The following is a 21,588-nucleotide window of genomic DNA, read 5'->3' on the forward strand; positions in this document are numbered from 1 at the left end:
TGTGTGTTAACTATTTTGTGTCTAAAGATTTACTTCTCTAACTCATAGCATTCAGCTGAACTGATATGTCAATGAATTAGTGACTGCCTTTGAAATTCAGAGGTTTGTAGTTTCTTTACTTTGGTGCTAATTTCCTGATTAAAAAAATATGATAAGGTCTTATTTTAAAAATAGTCTTTTTCAGAACTAAGTTGAAAATTCTGTGATTCTGGGTTGCCTGGGTAGCTCTGTCAGTTAAGTGTCTGACTCTTGATTTTGGCCCAGGTCATGGTCTCATCATCCTGGGATCCAACCCTACAACAGGCTCCTTGTTCAGCAGGGAGTCAGCTTGATGATGGTCTCTCTCCCTCTCCCTCTAACCCTCACCCCTGCACGCTCTCTCTCTCAAATGAATAAATCTTAAAAAAAAAAAAAAAGAAAGAAAGAAAAGAAAACAACATTCTGTGATTCTTAGCAGTTAATGGTGACTTTCGATCTATCCCCCACCAAGAGATCTAAATGTTGGAATCTCCCTAAAGTAGAAAATGTAACTAGAAAAATATGAAAATATGAATGTGTCCATTTTAGTGAACTCACAAAGCTTAGTAATACATTGCCTCTACTCATCTCTGTAAATTCTGGATCAGGGAATTACCTTTTTAGATTGTTTTAAAGTAGTTTAGGACCTAAATATACCTACATTATTTCAGTGAATCTTAGCAATTTTGAATCAAGAGACCAGGCTTTGTCTTTGAGGGGGAGGGCTCTATTAAGCAATGTATATTTGGTCTTTTTGGGGGGGGGTATATTTTGTCTTAATTTTATTATTTATTCTTATCCCTTTCCTATTTATCCTCAAATACCTTGATGCTCTTATAGATCTGCTAAGTTTTTTGTATGAAGTAGGCATTAGCCCTTTATCCATTATTTCTTGTCAATTTTCTTTTCCATTCAACATTTGAATGGCTTTTGTATTATATGAGTTTATATCTACTGATCTTTTCCATTGTATTTCTATTTCTTTATTTGATAGAAAAGGATAACCCTTCAAGGTCTATTTTTATTTTGTCTTCTAACTTATTTAATTTTTGAATTAATTAGGACTCAGGAAAACTTTCCTCCATATGTCATTTAAGTATGCCAAATATTATTGAATAATATCTTGACTCTTACTCATGATTTTGCTTAGCCTTGATTTTTCATTTTTTTTATTAATTACAAAATATTATGATACTATAATCTGTTTCTTATATTATCTGTACTGTTTTGTTGACCTATATATCTTCTTATGTGTTTGTTCTGTAATATTTTAATTTCTGTTACATCATTCTGTGTTCTAATATCTGGTGATGGAATATTCTTAATATTTTGCTAAATATTTTGAGTTAATTGGGAGAACACAGATTATGATTAATGGATATATTAGTAACATCTGATTTTATTCTTTCTCTTGTTTTATCTAGCATCAGTGGATACCAGTACCTGGGAATATCCAGATGTCTGCAGATACTATTTTGGCTCCTTTGGACAGTGGTCAAGTCTCCTTTTCTCCTTGGTATCTCTCATTGGAGCAATGATAGTTTATTGGGTGCTTATGTCTAATTTTCTTTTTAATACTGGAAGGTTTATTTTTAGTAAGTATCCACATCATATGCTTTAACAGTAGTTACTTTCAGATACAGTAACTACTGCAGTGTTTTAGTTTCAGCCTTAAATTCTGGACTTGGGATAAATAAAGTAAAAAGTCATTTGTAATTCTGGAAGATATAGTTGATTCAGTTTGTTTTAATATCATAGACATACTTTTATCCATTTATAAACTCTTTGTGTATTTGTGTATTTGTGCTTTATATGTAAAAAGAAGTTTTTACTGCCTAGGAACAGATCCCCCCCCACTTGGTGTCATTATCTTATCCACTGAAAAAAAAAAAGGTCTATGTTTATATCCACTCCCCACCTCAGTTGTTATAGATATAGTTCTCTTTTTTAGATAGAATTTACATTCATAAAAACACATAAGTCCTAGTCATACAATTTTGATGAATATATCCATGTAACCATACCGCCTTCATGAAACCATTCCATCGTCCCAGAAAGTAGTGATATATTTTTTAACTATAAAAATTCAAGTTATTTGTTGCTATTATAAAATAACCTAATTAATTTTGGAAACTTTGTCTTGAATCTAGCAAATGTGTTAAACTCATATCGATTCTAATTTTATAGATTCACTCTGGATTTTATGTTTAGACAGTTATGTCATTCATGAGTAATGAAAACTTCCCATCCAGTTATTACTTTAAATGATTCATACATTATATACATACATTTATATTTATATACATATATCCTTATATTTATATATATATATATACACAAACACACACAACATATATGTTTATATGTACACATATTTATACATGTTTATCTTTTTTAAAGTATAAAGTTATCTAGATAATGTCTCTGGTAGACATCCTTATATTGTTCCTGTGGATATCGTTCCCCATTAAATATTAAGTTTGTTGTGGGATATTGGTTATATCCTTTAGCAATTTAAAGATGTTCCTGCCTATTATTCTCTTAAGAATTTTTATTAACGTATACTGGATTTTATCAGACATTTAATACTCTATATCCCTTGAGATGATCATAAATCTTTTCTCCTTTTTTTTAAAAAAAATATTTATTTATTTATTTATTTTGTTAGAGAGAGGAAAGAGAGAGTGTGAGCAGGGTGGGGCAGGGCAGAGGGACAGGGAGAGAGAGAGAATGTTAAGCAGGCTTCATGCCCAGCCCAGAGCCAGACATGGGCTCTGTCTCACAACCCTGAGATTATGACCTGAGCTGAAACCAAGAGTCAGACACTTAACCAACTGAGCCACCCAAGGCACCCCAATCTTTTCTCCTTAAAATTGTTAATATGATAAGTTAAATGAATACATTTTGTATTATTTAAATCATTCTTATATTCTTAGATAAACTTAGTTTAGCGGTCATGATGTTTATTTTTTAATTTTTTACTGGATTCAGTTTACTTTCAAGGGGAATAGAGTTACTATTTTATTTAGAACTTTTGTGTCTTTTCTTTCTTTTTTTTTTTTAAAGATTTTATTTATTTTTTCAACAGAGAGAGATCACAAGTAGGCAGAGAGGAAGACAGAGAGAGAGAGAGAGGAGGAAGCAGGCTCCCCGCCAAGGAGAGAGCCCGATGCGGGGCTTGATCCCTGGACCCTGGGGTCATGACCTGAGCCAAAGGCAGAGGCCTTAACCCTCTGAGCCACCCAGGGGCCCCTACTTTTGTGTCTTTTCAAAAGAGATATTAGCCTGTAGTTTGGTTTTTTGTTTTGTTTTGTTTTGTTTTCTCATACTGTCCTTGTTGAGCCTTGATGTGTTAGGCTACTGTAACAAATTACCATAAACTGTTCAGCTTAAAACAAGAGAAATTTATTCTCTCGCAATCCTGGTGACTGGAATCCAAAATTGAAGTGTCACTAGGGCTTCACTCCTTCTGAAGCCTTTAGGGAAGAATACTTCTTCCTTATCTCGTCCTAGCTTCTGGTGATTGACTGTTTGCAATCCTTGGCATTCCTCAGCTTGTGGCTGCATCACCCAATTTCTGCCTGTCTTCACATGGCCATCTTCCCTCAGTGTGTCTTAGTGCAAATTTTTCTCTCCTTATTAAAGATACCAGTCATTGAATTTAGGGCCTACCCTAACTTGTATGACCTCATCTTAATTATGTAACTTAATAATCCTATTTCCAAATAAGGTCACATTCTAAGGTTCCTATGGATGTGGATTTGAGGGTAGAATATTCACCCTACCATACTTGGTGTTAAGGTTTTACAAGCCTTATTTGAGTCTTTGGCATCAGGAAATAGATAAAAATTGATCACCTCTAATCTTATCACTAATAACCCTTAAAGATAGTACAAAAGCCTAGAGCACTATTCTCCTGCTTTTATCTTGACAAGCATACAGTGGAGGTGAATAATTCACACATACTTAACCTACTTATGACCTGAAAATCTAATCCAACATTTTTTATCATCTCATTTAACTTTCACATTAAACACTTAAGGCTTACTAAGGTTATAAAAGATTAACATCAAACAGAATAAAGTAACTTCAGTCTAACAAGAAAACACATTCTTTATCCATTCTCTCATTAACTATAGAGTGATTTGAATGCTTAGATATCTGCATATGCTTTTTTTTTTTTGAGATTTCAAGCAGTCAGATACTTTGTTTTTCTTTTCAAAATTTTATTTAAATTCTAGTCAACATATAGTGTAATATTGATTTCAGGTTAGAATTTAGTGATTCATCACTTACATGTAACACCCAGTGATCATCATAACAAGTGCCCTCCTTAATACCCATCACCCATTTGGCCCATCCCTCTATCAACCCTCAGTTTGTTCTCTATTGTTAAGAGCCTCTTATCAGTGCTTCCCTCTTTTTTTCCTTCCCCTTAGTTCATCTTTTTTGTTTTTTAATTCCACATATGAATGAAATTATATGGCATTTGTCTTTCTCTGACTAACTTAATTTGCTTAGCGTAATACACTCTGGCTCCATCTTCATCATTGCAAATGGCAAGATTTCATTCTTTCTAATGGCTGGGTAATATTCCGGTAATATGTATACAAACACACACACACATACATATGTATTCACCACATCTTCTTTTTTCTTTTTTTTTTAAGATTTTATTTATTTATTTGACAGACAGATCACAAGTAGGCAGAGAGGCAGGCAGAGAGATAAGGGAGGAAGCAGGCTCCCCGCTGAGCAGAGAGCCTGATGCGGGGTTCGATCCCAGGACGCCGGGACCATGACCTGAGCCGAAGGCAGCGGCTTTAACCCACTGAGCCACCCAGGCGCCCCCCACATCTTCTTTATCCATTAATCAGTTAATGGACATTTGGGCTGTTCCATAATTTGGCTGTTGTTGATAATGCTACTGTAAACATTAGGGTGCACGTACCCCTTAGAATTTGTATTTTTGTATCCTTTGGGTAAATACCTAATAATTCATTTGCTGGGTCATGGGGTAGTCTTATTTTTAACTTTTTTTTTAAAAGATTTTATTTATTTATTTGACAGAGAGGGAGAGAGAGAGAGCACAAGTAGGCAGAGCAGCAGGCAGAGGGAGAGGGAGAAGCAGGCTGTCTGCTGAGCAGGGAGCCCAATGTGGGGCTCGGTCCCAGGACCCTGGGATCATGACCCGAGCCGAAGGCAGCCGCTTAATAGACTGAGACACCCGGGTGTCCATATTTTTAACTTTTTGAGGAACCTCCATACTGTTCAGAATGGCTGCACCACTTTGCATTCCCACCAACAGTATAAAAGTTTTCCCCTTTCTCCACATCCTGGCCAATATCTGTTGTTTCCTGTGTTGTTATTTTTAGCCATTCTGACCAGTGTAAGGTGGTATCCCATTGTGGTTTTGATTTGTATTTCCCTGATGATGAGTTATGTGGAACATCTTTTCATGTGTCTGTTGGCCATCTGGATGCCTTCTTTGAAAAAAATGTCTGTTCATGTCTTGTGCCCATTTATTTCTTGATTGGATTATTTGTTTTTTAGGTATTGAGTTTGATGAGGTTTTTTTTTTTTAAGATTTTATTTATTTATTTGACAGACAGAGATCACAAGTAGGCAGAGAGGCAGGCAGAGAGAGAAGAAGGGAAGCAGGCTCCCTGCCGAGCAGAGAGCCTGATGCAGGGCTCGATCCCAGGATCCTGGGACCATGACCTGAGCCGAAGGCAGAGGCTTTAACCCACTGAGCCACTCAGGTGCCCCGAGTTTGATGAGTTCTTTATAGATTTTGGATACTAACCCGTTATCAGATATGTCACTTGAACATATCTTCTCCCATTCTGCATATGCTTTCTACTTTGCTACTTCCTTTAGTATAACTTAGTGGTACATGTGAGCAATAATTACTACATAATCTTCAGTTTATTAAAACATATATAATACTTTATAAAAGCTTTAAGTGATTCTCCAAATAAGTTTTGCTGTTTTAAGTGTTGGTTTTCACCTTCTGCAGGCTTCAGAATTTTATGTAAGAAGTAACTATACTTATATCAACTAGAATGAGTAGAAGAAAAAAATTGTATACTTTTTCTTGATTCTAGGGCTTTAACTAAATTCTGCTGTGTAGGTAGATCTTTTTTCTTTTTTTAAATCTGCAATCGTGTAAAAATTTTCCATAGTGGGAACTGAAGCCCATGACATCATTCCTGTAAGTAGAGAAGAAAGCTGAGAGTGGTTAAGCTGTGTTAATAATGAAGCAGGCCTGGTTCAGTGTTCTAGGTAATACTACCACACAGTAGTTCTAAAAGATTTTTGTAGATCAAAGATTTTAGGGAGTGATTGATTTAGCATCTTTCATTTGATATTAAACTGTGTTTTTTCTGTAATTTTTAGATTTTATTCATCACATTAATGACACGGATGCTGTACTGAGTACCAACGATAGCAACCCTGGTAAGTAGTTTGAAATTTAAAGTTTAGCTTGTTTTTTTATTTTCCACTTTGCTTCAGAAGGAATTTAAGGTGGAACATATTGCTTTATTTTAGGTAAATAATTAGTGCAACATTATTACCATTATTAACTGAGCCAGTATTAAATTGATGGCAACCAATGTGTTTCAAAAAAAGAAACTCCATGAAAGGTTGTATTAATGTGAGCTAAACAAGACTGAGTTCGTATTATACAGTTCACAATGGTAGCTCACATCTATAGAATCCATGTTTGCCTATAAATAGTCAATACATATTTTTAAGAGCTTGTATCTTTGCTAATATTTTTGGAAGTCTAGAAGCATAGTTCTCAAGTTGTTAACTTCTTTAGACATTTGCTGTATTATTTACTAATGCTTAAGAATCACAAATCTAGGGGCGCCTGGGTGGCTCAGTGGGTTAAAGCCTCTGCCTTTGGCTCAGGTCATGATCCCAGGGTCCTGGGATCGAGCCCCACATCGGGCTCTCTGCTCAGCAGTGAGCCTGCTTCCCCCCGTCTGTCTCTGCCTGCCTCTCTGCCTACTTGTGATCTCTGTCTGTCAAATAAATAAATAAAATCTTAAAAAAAAAAATACACAAATCTGTATCCTGGAAAATAATTTCCTAATAATGAACAAAAGTTAGTAAATACAGACAAATAAACTGAAGGCATGACTTAAAAAAAAATCTTAATTTCTTAGAAAGGTTTCCTTTAATTAATTTGTTAAAAATAAATCTTTGTGGTTTGTGGATTTATCTACTGTGGCAGTCATGAGGAAAGTGAATGTTAAAAGCTAATGTAGGGGTGCCTGGGTGGCTCAGTCAGTTAAGCATCTGCCTTTGGCTCGGGTCATGATTTCAGGGTCCTGTGATAGAGCCCCAAGTAGGGCTCCCTGCTCAGTGGGTCGTCTGCTTCTCCCTTTGCCTCTCCCTCTCACCAGTTCTCTCTTTCTCAAATAAATAGGTAAAACCTTTACGAAACAAAAAAAGGTAAAAGCTAATGTAACCTTCTTAACAGTTTTACTGTTAATCTTTAACATCACCCAAAGCTTTATGTATTAATGATTTAGATGTCAGAGTATTAGATTTCAGAAACGCTAATTTATCTTTATGTTATGATTTCTAATGTATCTTTATGTTAGATTTATATATTTAGATTTCAGAGATACTAAATTGATATCATTCCGATGGAGGAACACATTGATCAATGAGAAGAAAATTCATTCTATATATATATATATGTTTTTTTTTTTTAAGATGTATTTATTTATTTAAGAGAGAGAGAGCAGACTGCCAGGGAGAAGGGCAGAGAGTCTTAAGCAGACTCTATGTTGAGCACGAGCCCGATGAGGGCCTCCATCCCACCACCCTGAGAACACGATCTACTCCGAAACCAGGAGTCAACAGCTCAACCAGCTCTGCCACCCAGGCGCCCCTCAACATATATTTATTAAGCTTATTATGTGTCAGGAACTATTCTAGGCTCTGAGGATATAATGAACAGATGGAAGTCTCTCCTCTCTTAAAGCAAATGTTTCAGTGTTTACTGTTCAGTGTCTTTGTTCCTTAATTAAACTCATTAACCTGTGTTTTATTAACACTAGCAAATGAGTGGGTGCATTACCAGCATCTCTGTGGACACACACACACACACACACACACACACACTTTTGAATACTTACACTAACATATTTTGGTATAACTTTAAAATATGTTCATAAGTTTCCCGATTACACTGATGATTTGGAGAGTACCATCAGCAAAGTCAGTTTACTTTGCGTTCTTCTCTTTGAATGATGTGTTAAATACTATGAAACAATCCATTTCAGTTAATGTAAAATTATAGTTGACCTTTATTGGATACTTACTGTGTGCAGGCATTATCCTAAATGTTTTATAGCACTTCTGTAAGGTAGATTATGTTAACTTCACTTCCTAGGTGGAAAAACCAAAGCACAGAGAAGTTAATGACTTGCCCAAAGTTATACAACTACTAAGGGACAAGGCAAGATTCATTATTTAGTCAGTTTAGTTCCATAGCCTGTGCTGTTTACCACTGTAATTACTAGCACAAAAAAAATTCAAGTTAATTTACTTCTGTCCAGACATAGAAAAAAAAAATACACGTTAAAATGCAGACTAAACAAGAAAAGTAAGTGTTTGCCTTTGTGGCATGCCAAATATATAATGGATAGAGAATAAAATTAAAAACAGAACTTAAAATGAATATATCATTTTCTCTTTAGCTAATGATGAGAATGCTTGTTACTTATTAGGAGTATTTTTCACCAGCATTAAGAGTTGTTTTTAAAGTGCTGATTATTAAGGAAAGTAGTATTATGAAATTAGAAACACAGGATGATTTTTATCATCTCTCCTAACAGAAGAAATTGCCAGCCACTTGAAGATCAGTGTTAGGAAAAATGTATTTTACTCAGCAGTTCTCTGGCTGTGTGATAAACTCACACGAGAATTATTCCATATTGCTGGAATTCAAGATTTGTAAGCTATAAGCAAGTTGGGTTTTGGCACTAACATGTCATCTGTTTCAATGATGTCCACTTTTTATTCCAAACCCATATATTTTGTATATTGTTAAGGAAATCTGTTCTGAGGCGGGTGGGTGTCTCAGTCAGTTGTGCATCTGACTGTTGACTTTGACTCAGGTCATAATCTCGGGGTTGTGAGATTGAGTCCCATGTTGGACTCTGCACTGGGTATGGAACCTGTTTGAGATTGTCTTTATCCCCCTCTCCTTTTGCCCCTCCCACCTCTAAAAAGAAAGAAGGAAACAAACAAACCTGTTCTTTGGACTTTGTGTGGGTTATTAGCACAAAGGTAGCAAACAGTCACCCTGAATATTTCTTACATTATTGTATAAATAAGATCAAATACCGTTCAGTTCAATATTTTCTCTCTGGCAATGGAACAAAAAGATAGTTGGTAGGATGATTTTGTAGCTTCTCATAGAAATTAAGGATATGCCTCAGAACTTTCTAAGATTCTCCCACCTTTAATTATTTGTAAGTAAAAGTTTCCTAATGTGTTCAAATATAACCCTCTATTTTTTTTCCAGAAAGCAGAAACTTATTCATGATACAAGTTGAGGTTGGTAGAGCAAGTGTCAGTCTCTGGGGTAGCCATTTTGTATTCTTCATGGTCTTCTCTAACCTGATGCTTTTCTGTTGCAGTGATTTGTCCAAGTGCTGGGAGTGGCGACCATCCCAACAATGGCTCTATGATTTTCTATGCCAATGACACAGGACTCGAACAGTTTGAAAAGTGGTGGAATAAGTCCAAGACAGTGCCCTTTTACCTCATAGGACTCCTCCTGCCACTGCTCAATTTCAAATCTCCTTCATTTTTTTCAAAATTTAATATTCTAGGTAAGCTGAGACACTGTGTTATGGAGCTTCTGTGTAATAGAGTTCACACTGGATTCTGTGGAAGTATGATCTGGCTGGGGAGAGTTACCTACCAGGCCTGTTCACCTATGTTTAATTTGTTCACTTATATGTTACCCTGCTTTGTGGTTTTCTTTTGGAGTTTGACACAGAGAAAAATGTAGATGACCATTTCAAGTCCAGTTTCTTTTTTTTTAAAAGATGAATTATTAGCTGTCCCATTCTAGCCTGACTGAACCACTGTTCCTCATTTCCTTGGTGGGTACAACGAGAGGAAACAGATTAAGATTTCAGGAGAGAGATCCAAACTGGATAATACAGGGATTCTCAATATTAAGGATTGGAAACATAAGAATTTACTGGAATATTTTTTCCTACAGTTTCTACTTAAGAGTATAGCACAGAATTATCACCTAGCTTTCAACCTGGGATATCATTCTCTAACTGACCCTAATGAGGTTTATTCTGCTTTTGCTGTCCTCCTCATTGCTTTTTCTTTACTGGAACACTGTTGCCTCCTTAAAAGTACAGACTTCTTACCATGAGTCCAGTTTTTCAGAAATTTCCGAAATCACTGAAGAAATTTTGCAAATTTCTGCATCATTAAAGAAATGTTTTTTTATCCCATCTTCATTTGCAATACTGAACTTTAAAATGGCAAAAGAAATCCCCAATGAAAACTTAGATCTGGTTAACTAAAGATAAGGATAATATTCATAAAAAATTGATAACCCCAAATAATCCATAGGGTTTCACCTCCTCCCTATAGATCTGATCTCCTGGTAGGCAGTGTAGAATATAAAATAATTAGATTATTCATCACATCAAAGAGTTAGCTTTTGGGGTTTTCAGAAAACCAAAGGAGGAGGTAAGTTTCTTTATACCTCTCTGCCTCACAATAGGATTCTCTGCAAGACTGCCACAGACATACACAGAAAATCAAGCATTGGGATATAAGCTTTGGCCTCTTTTTTTTATCGTTTCTGTATCAGCTGCTCTGCAAACCCACAGTAGAGCTTATATATCTCATTTGTGGTTTCCTGATTTGCTTGCCGACTTTCCTATGGAACAGATCTTTTAACGTTAGCGTATAAACTGGGAAAAGTATTTGCTCAAACAATCACTAGACTTATAACCAGGTTGATTATTCTCTACCTCCTTAAGAATATTTTGCTTTTGCCTTTTTTTTTTTTTGGTACTTTCCCTTTGTTTTAAAACTATAGTCTCTTTACAGAAATTAGTATGTAATTCCTATAGAACGAAACCCACTTGAATCTCCTGACTCTATTCCATAATGACTGGACTTAATTCCTTAAAAGGAAAACTCTCTAACTTCTAGATTACTAAAAATTCTGAATACCCACTTCACCCTGTGTATGAATAGCTATGAATGGAATCTATAATCTTATCATCTAGCAGGTAGTACTACCCAGTCAAACCCTTCTCTAGGTACTAGTTCAGATTATTCATGGATTATTTGGCTTATCACCTTTCTCAAATAGTCTTATGAGCCACATCTTTTCTTTCTCTTCTTTCTTACTTTTCTTTTCTTTCTTTACTTTCTTACCATCTTATAGTAAATGCTGACAGACTTTTCCAGCATTTTGACCATCTCTAATATTTCCAACACAAAGAATAAGAGTAGTTGCATGTTGCTTTTTTCCTCCGTGTAATCTTACAATTTTGTAATGAAATTTTTTGCATGTATCCTCCACTTAACTCAGCTCTTAAATAAATTAAACAGTTTTGCATTCTTCAGTATATGAGCTACCTTCATTTAGTTCTTAGGCCTACTACATAGTGTTTTGCTTTCTGAAAACTCATGTAGCTTCTTTCTATTCTTTAGATCCCACCTGGGTTTTAGTGGGAATAATCAATGAGAGTAATAATTTTCCACACTTCACTGAAATTTAGAAACAAAGCTTAACTTTAAAATAATCTGTAAAACACACAAAGATGATAAATGGTTTCTGAATTTTGTCTCACAGGCACAGTGTCCGTTCTTTATTTGATTTTCCTTGTCACGTTTAAGGCCATACACTTGGGATTTCATTTGGAATTTCACTGGTTTATGCAAACAGACTATTTTGTACCAGGTAAGCTGTTTTGGCCAAATAATCAATAAATTACAAAAATGTGACCTGTTAGTTAACTATTGTTAAGTATTGTTATTATAAAACAAATAATGGGGGGCGCCTGGGTGGCTCAGTGGGTTAAGCCTCTGCCTTCGGCTCAGGTCATGATCTCAGGGTCCTGGGATCGAGCCCCGCATCGGGCTCTCTGCTCAGCAGGGAGCCTGCTTCCTCCTCTCTCTCTCTCTGCCTGCCTCTCTGCCTACTTGTGATCTCTGTCAAAAAAAGTAAAAATAAAATCTTAAAAAAAAAATGGCATTTTTTGGATGAGCACTTTTTATTAATCCTATTAAGCTAAAAACGGGAGTGCAATTAAATTTATTCCACTTTTCTCTCAGGAGTAACTAGGGCCCTTTGTCATTTCTGCTTGAGAACTGAAGTTCTTGAAGTTATAATGCAATTAAAAAATCAAACTCATTTCCTAGACTTTTCTGGAGAAGCATACCCCTAGAGTTTCAGAAGCTTAGAACCTAGTCACTGATTAACATATGTGGATAATACTATTCATTAACATCATTGTTCCCTTATGGTTTTATTAATTGCTTTTAATTAAGATGGTGGTTATTAAGTGTTCCCTCCCTCCTTTTTTCTCTCATGGTTATAACTTGGCAATTATCTTAAGTTTCACCCAAATTTAGTGGATTTGGGGTATGATAAAGGCACCGTGAAGCAATGAATGGACGATGCTAAGTGAGAAGACCTTAGAAATTGGAAGTGAATATTACACTAGTATCCTGAAAACTCGTAAAGAGAAAGCAGTACAAAATTCTCTTATTTGTTTAGAAAGACAACTTTCTTTCCATTCTTCACCTGTTAATTCAGGTAGTCTAGAATTCAAGTCTATTTAGTATCTGGTATTATTCTGAGCAATTATAACTGTCTACTCTCTGAAGCAATTATAATTGTCTACCATTCCTTCTGTTGCTTTTGTTACAACATGCCTAGGTTTTCCGAGTATATGGAGTTGTTTGTTGGAAGTTGTTACTATGTTTACTTAGATCATCTGGGTGCATTAGCTTTGATTTTTTTTTTTTTTTTAATTTCTGTAAGAAGCCCATAAAGACTAAAAAGTCAGTGTAAATTCAGGATAAAGGAAATACTAGAGACTGAAAGGCATCCTTCTCTTCCGTATTGTATTTAAAATTGGATATGAATGAAAATGACCACTTAAGGCTAGTGTTTCCATTCATCGATAAAAATAGTCTGGGATGCTTTTTCTAAAATTAGGTCCATACTGATTTATATTAAGAGTCTTAGTGATAAACATTTCTGCTGATAATAGGACATGAGAGAAATATGAAAAAAAAGAGAGTGTAAATATTTAGAAGATGCAAAAGAAAGCATATTTAAATACATATTAAGCCATTTATTTTACTTTATTTCATTTCTAAATGATACAAAGGGAGAATCATGAGGATTAAGGAGTCTTGTGTTTATATTTATGGTTCTGAAATTAGTTACGTTATTATAAGTGAAGAATTTTTTAGGAATCAAAATATGTCATAAATCTTTTTCAGTAAAAGCTAATTAAGAAGCAGAGAACTTTTACTATCCTGATGAAGAATTCACATAAACTTGTAGTTCTGATTAAATCTTTATTTATATACTTTTGTTACCAAAATTCTCTTTTGGTAACTCAATGCAGTGGATCCTATTGCCCTTCTTCCCAGGTAATTGGAAAAGTAGGAAAAACTACTCATGGGTGTTTTATCTTATCCTTTCCTGACTTTAGGACTTTATTTCTGTAGTTATCCCTTCCTTCTCCTTAATCATGTACCATCAAATATTTCCTTTACTCCATTTCTACCAGATAAAAATCTCTCAGTCTAAAAACAAAAACTCAGATAATTTCACATTCCCCTCTAGCTGTTACTTCCCTTTAAAGAAATACTCTGTGAAAGAGTTGTCTGTTCTCACTCTTTCTACTTCTCCTTCCATTTTGCCTTAAACTCATGTTTGCTAGGCTTTTGCCCCAGTCACTCCACTGTATCCAGTAACTCCATCTTAGCCAAGTCCAGTTCTCACATCTCTTCCTGCTCAGCTTATCAGCAGCATAACATTTGGTCGCTCTTTCCATCTTGAAACATTTTCTGAACTTCCAAAATCCCATTTTCTCTTGATTCTTCTGCATGACTCCTTTCTCACATTCCTGACCAGTTAGTTATGGAGCTATCCAGGGTTTTATTCAAACATCTTTTCTCTCTACCTTTATTCCCTAAGTAATATCTTGTAGTCACCTAGCTTTATATATTGTCTGTACGGTGACCAGTCCCAATTTTATACCTCTAGGCCAGATCTTTCCACTATCATCCACCCTTATATATCTCCTTGCCCCTTCTACATCTCCACTTGGACATCCACTAGGTATTTCAAACTTACATTTATGAAAACCAAATATTTGTTTCCCCATCCCACCAAACTACTTTATCTGCTCTTCTCCCAGGTTTCTCTATCTCAAAAAGTAGTAGCTCCAATTTTCTGCTTGCTCAGGCCCCAGACTTTAGAATCATACTTGATTGGTTTTTTCCCCACCTTCCATTTCTGCAAAGCCTGTCAGCTGTACTTTCAAAGTAAATTGAGAATCTATTTTTTTTTTTTTGCACCAGAAAGAATTAGTCAAGCTGCTAATCTCTCACCTGAATGATTATAATAGCCTCTTAACTAATCTCACCTTTGCCAGTCTGCCTCCCCTCTGTAGTCTGTTCTATACCTAGCAGCCAGAGTGAGGTTTTAAAAGACTTTTATTACTATTTATTTGACAGAGAGATATCACAAGTAGACAGAGAGGCAGGCGGAGAGAGAGGGGGAAGCAGGCTCCTCGCTGAGCAGAGAGCCCGATGTGGGGCTCGATCCAAGGACCCTGACATCATGACCCAAGCCAAAGGCAGAAGCTTAACCCACTGAGCCACCCAGACGCCCCAGAGTGAGGTTTTTAAAACACAACCTTCAAAAGCCTGGTTTCCCATTTCATTCATCTCATTCAGAATAAAACAAGCCTCTGGGTGCCTGGGTGGCTCAGTTGGTTAAGCCTCTGCCTTTGGCTCAGGTCCTAAACTCAGAGTCCTGGCATGGAGCCCAGTGTTGGGCTCCCTGCTGAGCCGGGAGTCAGCTTCTCCTTCTGCCTGCTACTCCCCCTTGCTCATGCTCGCTCTTTCTCTCTCAAATAAATAAATAAAAATCTTAAAAAAAAAAAAAAAAGAAGAAGAAGAAGAAAGCAAGCTTCTGTCATAGTCCACAAATCCTACGTGATCTGACTCCTGGCTTCCTGTCTGCTGTCATTCCCTACTACCTTTCTACTTATTCAGTCCACTCAAGCCACAGTGTTTCCCTGCTGTTCCACAGCATACTCCTAGCTCAGAATCCTTGCACTAACTTTTTTTTTTTTAAGATTTTATTTATTTGACAGAGAGAGATCACAAGTAGGAAGAGAAGCAGGCAGAGAGAGAGGGGGGGAAGCAGGCACCCTGCCGAGCAGAGAGCCCGATATGGGGCTCGATCCCAGGACCCTGGGATCATGACCTGAGCCAAAGGCAGACGCCTAACTGACTGTGCCACCCAGGTGCCCCCTTGCACTAAGTTTTACCTGCAGATGAAATGACTTGTCTTTTATTAGGAAGCCACATGGTTACTATCATTAGAGAGGCCTTCCTGGGCTTCCTGCCCACTCCCAGTTCTTATGGCTTATTTTTCTTCAGTGCTCTCATCACTACCAAATCTTATATGCAGGTATCCCTGGTTATCTAAATCTATTAAGTTCCTAATTCTAATAATAAATTGAGATATTAATTGAGATATTAAGGGATATCTATTATTCTAATCTACTTGGTTCCTGAGTTTCAGATAGAAAGTAGCAGAAGTTAAGATAACAAAGGACTTTCTAAAAATGTTTCTTAATCTATTTGTTTCTTAAATTCAGAGAATGAAAGTTCAGTTGGTAAGGAATACCTCTATTTTTTTTAACTTGTGTATCTGTTGTCCTTAATAAGAATGCTAGCTCCTGGGGCGCCTGGGTGGCTCAGTGGGTTAAGCCTCTGCCTTCGGCTCAGGTAATGATCTCAGGGTCCTGGGATCGAGCCCCACATTGGGTTCTCTGCTCAGCAGGGAACCTGTTTCCTCCTCTCTGTCTCTGCCTGCCTCTCTGCATACTTGTGATCTCTGTCTGTCAAATAAATAAATAAAATATTTAAAAAAAATGCTAGCTCCTGAGAAAAGGGATGTTCTTTGTTTTTGTTTTCTGTAATTCTCTATTACTGTTATATCCCCAAGGCCTATAATAATTCTGAGGGCATTGCAAGTAGTGTATAAACAATGTTGAATGAATAAAGGTGTTTATCCCTACTCCGTCCTGAATCTCATTAAAACAATAGTTAAGAAATAAATGTAAAAATGGGCACCTGGGTGGCTTAGTCATTAAGCATCTTCCTTCGGCTCAGGTCATAATCCCAGAGTCCTGGGATCAAGCCCCGCATCAGGCTCCCTGCTCAGTGGGAAACCTGCTTCTCCCTCTCCCACTCCCCCTGCTTGTGTTCCCTCTCTCACTGTGTCTCTCTGTGTCAAATAAATAAATAAATAAATAAATCTTAAAAAAAGAAAAAAAGAAAGCAAGAAATGTAAAAAAAGACACAAAGAGACTATAGCAGAGACAATAGCAGGCAAGAGATGGCAACAGATTGTTAGATACTAGAAAACTGGTAGATGGTTAGACTGACAGCAAAGCAGACAGAGCTGAAATTTAAGTACCTGCAGAGAGTGACTCTATCACAGAGGAGAACATTTTCATCTATACATCAAAACCCTCAGTATTTGGAGGCATTTGGGTCATTCTGAAAGCAAGAGTAAGGAAAAGAGCTTAAAAAGGGGAGTATTCTTTGAAAGTTTACATAAGGAATAGATAGATAGTTAGATTATAAATCCCTTTTCCTCCTCAACTTAGCAGGAGATGGAAGAAACTGAAATGGTTAGCCTCAGGACTCAGGTTCTCCACACACAACAAAGGGTAGGATAAAGGCTTTAGTCTGAAAACAGGAACTAAGTGAAAGTGTTATATTGAGTGGTAAGACTCTCCTCTCTCCCTGTACCCCTCCAATTCTCTTTTCTTTACTCTTTGGCTCCCAGAATGCTGACAGCATAGGATAACAGAGGGTTCTCCTCTGGAGAAACTAACAAGTCCAAGAGGAAAGACCTAGAGTCTTGAGCAATTTGGGTTCTACCAAAGAAATAGCAGGTACCTTGCTTGTATCAGACCACTTAGATGTTTACTAAGTATACATTTTTGTGTGCTTCACTTTTCAATATAAAAAAAAAATAGGCAAAGATCACTAGATATTTGTGGAAAGCCTCTTACATGAAAACAAAACTCAGTCGGTGGGGGGGTGGGGGGTTGGGGAGGTGACCTTGAAAGGAAAAGAGAATAAGAGGGAATAAGAATAAGAAAACTTGCAAAAAATTACTGTCTCAAGGTGACAAAAGAAAGTAATACATCCATGAAACAGTATTTGGGTGCCAAGGAAGGAAGGAAGGAGGGAGATTGGTCTTAGAAACCAAAAATATAATAGAAGTTAAGAATGCAAAGAAAATTTGGAAGATAAAGCCCACTTCCCAAAAAGTGGTTTAGGAATCCTGGGTGGATGGAAGAAAAGAGGGAGGGAGGGAGGGAAGGAAGGAAGGAGAGAAAAGATAAGAAAATTAAAGCATTAATCCAGGTAGCCTAATAACTAAAAGTAGTTCCAAGGAACACAGAGAAAATGAAGGGGGAGGAAATTGTCAAAGAAATAATTTAAGAAGTTTCCTGCTAACCAAAGAACATGGGTTTCTAGAGGTACAGGTCCAACGGTACCCAGCACTGTGAATAAAACCCACACCGAAGCATATCATCATAAGATTTCAGAACACCATGAATAAAGAGAAGACCCTGAAAGCTTCTAGGGGTGAAGAAGAGGTTTACACAAAAGGTCGGGAGTCAGAATAGTCTCAGACTTCTTAACAACTCCTAAAACTAGAAGAGAGAAGTGTCATGAAGGTCTCAGGATAGGTTATTTTAACTTAAAATTCTGAATCAAGTGTAGTACAATAGATATTTTCAGAAGGTAAAGTCTCACAAAATTTTACCTTCCATGCTCTCTTTTTCCACACACACACACACACACACACACACACACACAACAGCAAAAAAACCCTGCAAAATGTGTTCCACCAAAAAGCAGTGAATGACAAAATCTTAGGAAATAGCTGTGCAGCAGCCCACTTGGATCACAGCAGCAGACAGAGGGCCCCATTAGGCATTTTTTCCAAAAGGAAAATGAAATGGAAAAGATTATTTGAAAAAAAAAAGAAAAAAAAGAAAAGATTATTTGATGTGTTGTATAGAATGGAGCTTTACCATTCTTTTGTAGAGTTTGGGGAAAAATTAGTGTTAAGTAGACAGGCAATGGAAAAGGAAATACCTCCAAATCTCCATAAATCTCCATAAAAACAGGACAACAAAAATATTTTTATATAAGAAAATATAATGATAATACATATCATGGCTTAACTGTGAATAATATAGAATAATCATCAAAATTAAAACACTGAATACTGATTTTTACAAAATCAAAGTTAGAATTAAGATATTGGGGGGATAAAGGATGGGAAAATGTGAGTGGTGGTAGGACTAAAGTCTTCTGGTGGAAAATCAATGGATTATGTCTAAAATTTTAAAAATAAAGGAAAAGGAATATAAGGATATTAAACATAAGATTATAAATTTGAAGTCTGCTGAATAGTTATAAGAGCTATAATTACCTCAGGGAAACAGGCTTCAGGTTGGGAGTATGAAGCAAGAGAATGCTGGTTTTTGTTGGAAGCCCTGTAATACTTTTAACTTTTAACAATTAGTACACATCTAGGACTATATTTTTATTTTTTTTTAAAGGTTTTATTTATTTATTTGACAGACAGAGACCACAGGTAGGCAGAGGCAGGCAGAGAGAGAGTGGGTGAAGCAGGCTCCCCGCTGAGCAGAGAGCCCGATGCGGGGCTCGATCCCAGGACGCTGGGATCATGACCTGAGCCGAAGGCAGAGGCTTAAACCACTGAGCCACCCAGGCGCCCCTAGGACTATATTTTTAAAATGAAAAACTGTTAAATGCTTTGAAACTGATTTCAGAAAGACTTCAGACACTGATCTGCAAGGATTATGCAGTGATTTGCCGTTTGTTAGCAGCATTGTGTTCATCTACAACCAGAAAAAAATAATTTTCTAACCATATATGCTTTAATAGTTTTGTTATTAACTTTCCATTAGGAGCAGACTACGTTCTACCATGCACTCATTGATACTTAATAATGCCTCCAATTATAATGGAATTTCTGTTTTCATATTTTTTTACACGTAGGCCCTACCATTTTTTGTTTTCGCTTTTGAACTTTTTATTGAGACATAACATACCTATATAAAAGTGTACAACTCTTAAGTATATAGTTTGATTATTTTTCACAAACAACGTATCAGATACCCAGAACAGGCCAAAAACTAGCACTCTAGAAGTCCTTGTCATTTTGCCTACCAGCTGCTATCTCCCTGCAAAGTTAACCACTGTTCTAACTTCTAACCCCAAAGGATGGTTTTGTCTGTGTTTTGTTTTGTTTTTAAGTCATATAAGAGAAATATAGAACATGAATTCTTTAGTGTCTGGCTTCTTCCAATCAACATTAAGTTGTGACATTGATCCATGTAGTTGTGTCTGTTTGTAGTTCATTCTCATTAGTATTTCATTGTGTAACTATACCCATAATTTGTTTATCTTTTACTGTTCAGGGGCATCTGTCTCCAGTTGTTTAGTATTATGTTTATTGTTGTACTCTATTCTTACACATATCTTAAGGTAAAAATATGATACCTTTCTCTTGAGTATAAACCTCAGAGTGGATTTGCAAGGTTAAAGGGTATGTGTATATTCTCCTTTGGTTGATAATTTCCAAATAGCTTTCCAAAATGGTCGTATACTTTAAATGGATGAAGTGCATATGAATTATATCTCACTGAAACTGTTGAAAAGAATCTCAGGTTTTTAAGAAAGTTACTCAAAAAGAGTTTTTATTGGTTAATTGGAAAAAGCTGGATATTTACTCATTCTAATTTGACAAGTTAGAAACAACACTGGTGAGGGGGCGTCCTGTCTCATTCCGGATCTTGGAGGAAAAGCTTTCAGCTTTTTACTGTTGAGTATGATGTTGGCCATGACCTTTATTATGTTGATATACATTCCCTCCATATCCAGTTTGTTGAGAATTTTTATCATAAATGGATGTTGAAGTTTGTGAAATGCTTTTTCTACATCCATTGAGCTGATCATATGATTTTTATCCCTTGTTTTATTAATGTGGTGTATCACGTTGATTGATTTGTGGATGTTGAACTATCCTTGCATCCCTGAAATAAATCCTACTTAATCATGGTATAGAATTAAGTTTGCTAATGTTTTGTTGAGGATTTTTGCGTTTATGCTCATTAGGGATATTGGCCTATACATTTCTTTTTTTGTAGTGTCCTTGTCTGAATTTAATACCAAGATCAAGATAATATTGGCCTCATAAAGTGAGTTTGGAAGTGTTCCCTCCTCTTTTATTTTTTGGAAGAGTTTTAAAGGATTATTATTAATTCATCTTCAAATGTTTGCTAGAAATCACCAGTGAAAACATCTGGTCCTGCCTGGACTTTTCTTTATTGGGAGATTTTTTATTACTGATTCGATCTCTTCACTCGAAATTGATCTGTTCATATTTTCCATTTATGATTCAGTCTTGGTAGTTTGTATGTTTCTAGCAATGTATCTATTTCTTCTAGGTTGTCCACTTTATTGGTGTATAAGTGTTTACAGTAATCTCTTATAATGGTATCAGTTGTGATGTCTCCTCTTTCATTTATAATTTTTTTATTTGAGTCCTCTCTTTTTTCTTATTTAATCTAGCTACTGATTTATCTATTTTGTTTATCTTTTCAAAAAGCCAGCTTAGTTTTATTAATCTTTTCTATTATCTTTTTAGTCTCTATTTCTGCTCTCATCTTTGTTGCTTCCTTTCTTCTACTTTAGGTTAATTTGTTCTTTATTTTTCTCATTATTACTTGAGGTATAAAGTTGTTTGGATTTTTTTAAAGATTTATTTATGTATTTTAGAGAGAGCAAGTGAGTGAGCATGTGCTCAAGCTGGGGAAGGGACAGGGGAGGAGGGAGAATCCTCAAGCAGACTCACTGAGTGCAGAACCTGACCTGGGGCTCAATACCAGAACCATGAAATCATGACGTGAACCAAAATCGAGAGTCAGATGCCCAACCACCTGAGTCACCCAGGCATTTAGTTAGGTTTGAGATCTTTCTTGTTTGTTAATGTGAATGTTTATCACCGTAAAATGACCTCTTAGAACTATTTTTGCTTCATCCTTTAAGTTTTGGTAAGTTGTATTTCCATTTTCATTTATCTCAATATCCTGATTTATCTTTTGATTCCATCTTTGGCTCATTGGTTGTTCAGTAACATGTTACTTAATCTCCACATATTTGTGAATTTTTCCAGTTTTT

General features: G+C 36.1%; 1 protein-coding gene across 4 annotated transcripts in view; it reads left to right on the forward strand.

The window, feature by feature from the left end:
- Nucleotides 1-21,588, forward strand: part of SLC38A9 (solute carrier family 38 member 9) — an 83,878-nt gene that overhangs the window by 41,789 nt on the left and 20,501 nt on the right. For all 4 annotated transcript variants that reach the window (XM_080804144.1, XM_080804143.1, XM_080804146.1 and 1 more), the window contains 4 exons: nucleotides 1,443-1,613; nucleotides 6,418-6,477; nucleotides 9,684-9,878; nucleotides 11,885-11,992. In XM_080804144.1, coding sequence (XP_080660270.1) covers nucleotides 1,443-1,613; nucleotides 6,418-6,477; nucleotides 9,684-9,878; nucleotides 11,885-11,992 — 534 coding nt within the window. The remainder of the gene's footprint in view (nucleotides 1-1,442; nucleotides 1,614-6,417; nucleotides 6,478-9,683; nucleotides 9,879-11,884; nucleotides 11,993-21,588) is intronic.

This window comes from Martes martes (assembly GCF_963455335.1).
Source record: "Martes martes genome assembly, chromosome: 5".
Classification (NCBI taxonomy): Eukaryota; Metazoa; Chordata; class Mammalia; order Carnivora; family Mustelidae; genus Martes; species Martes martes.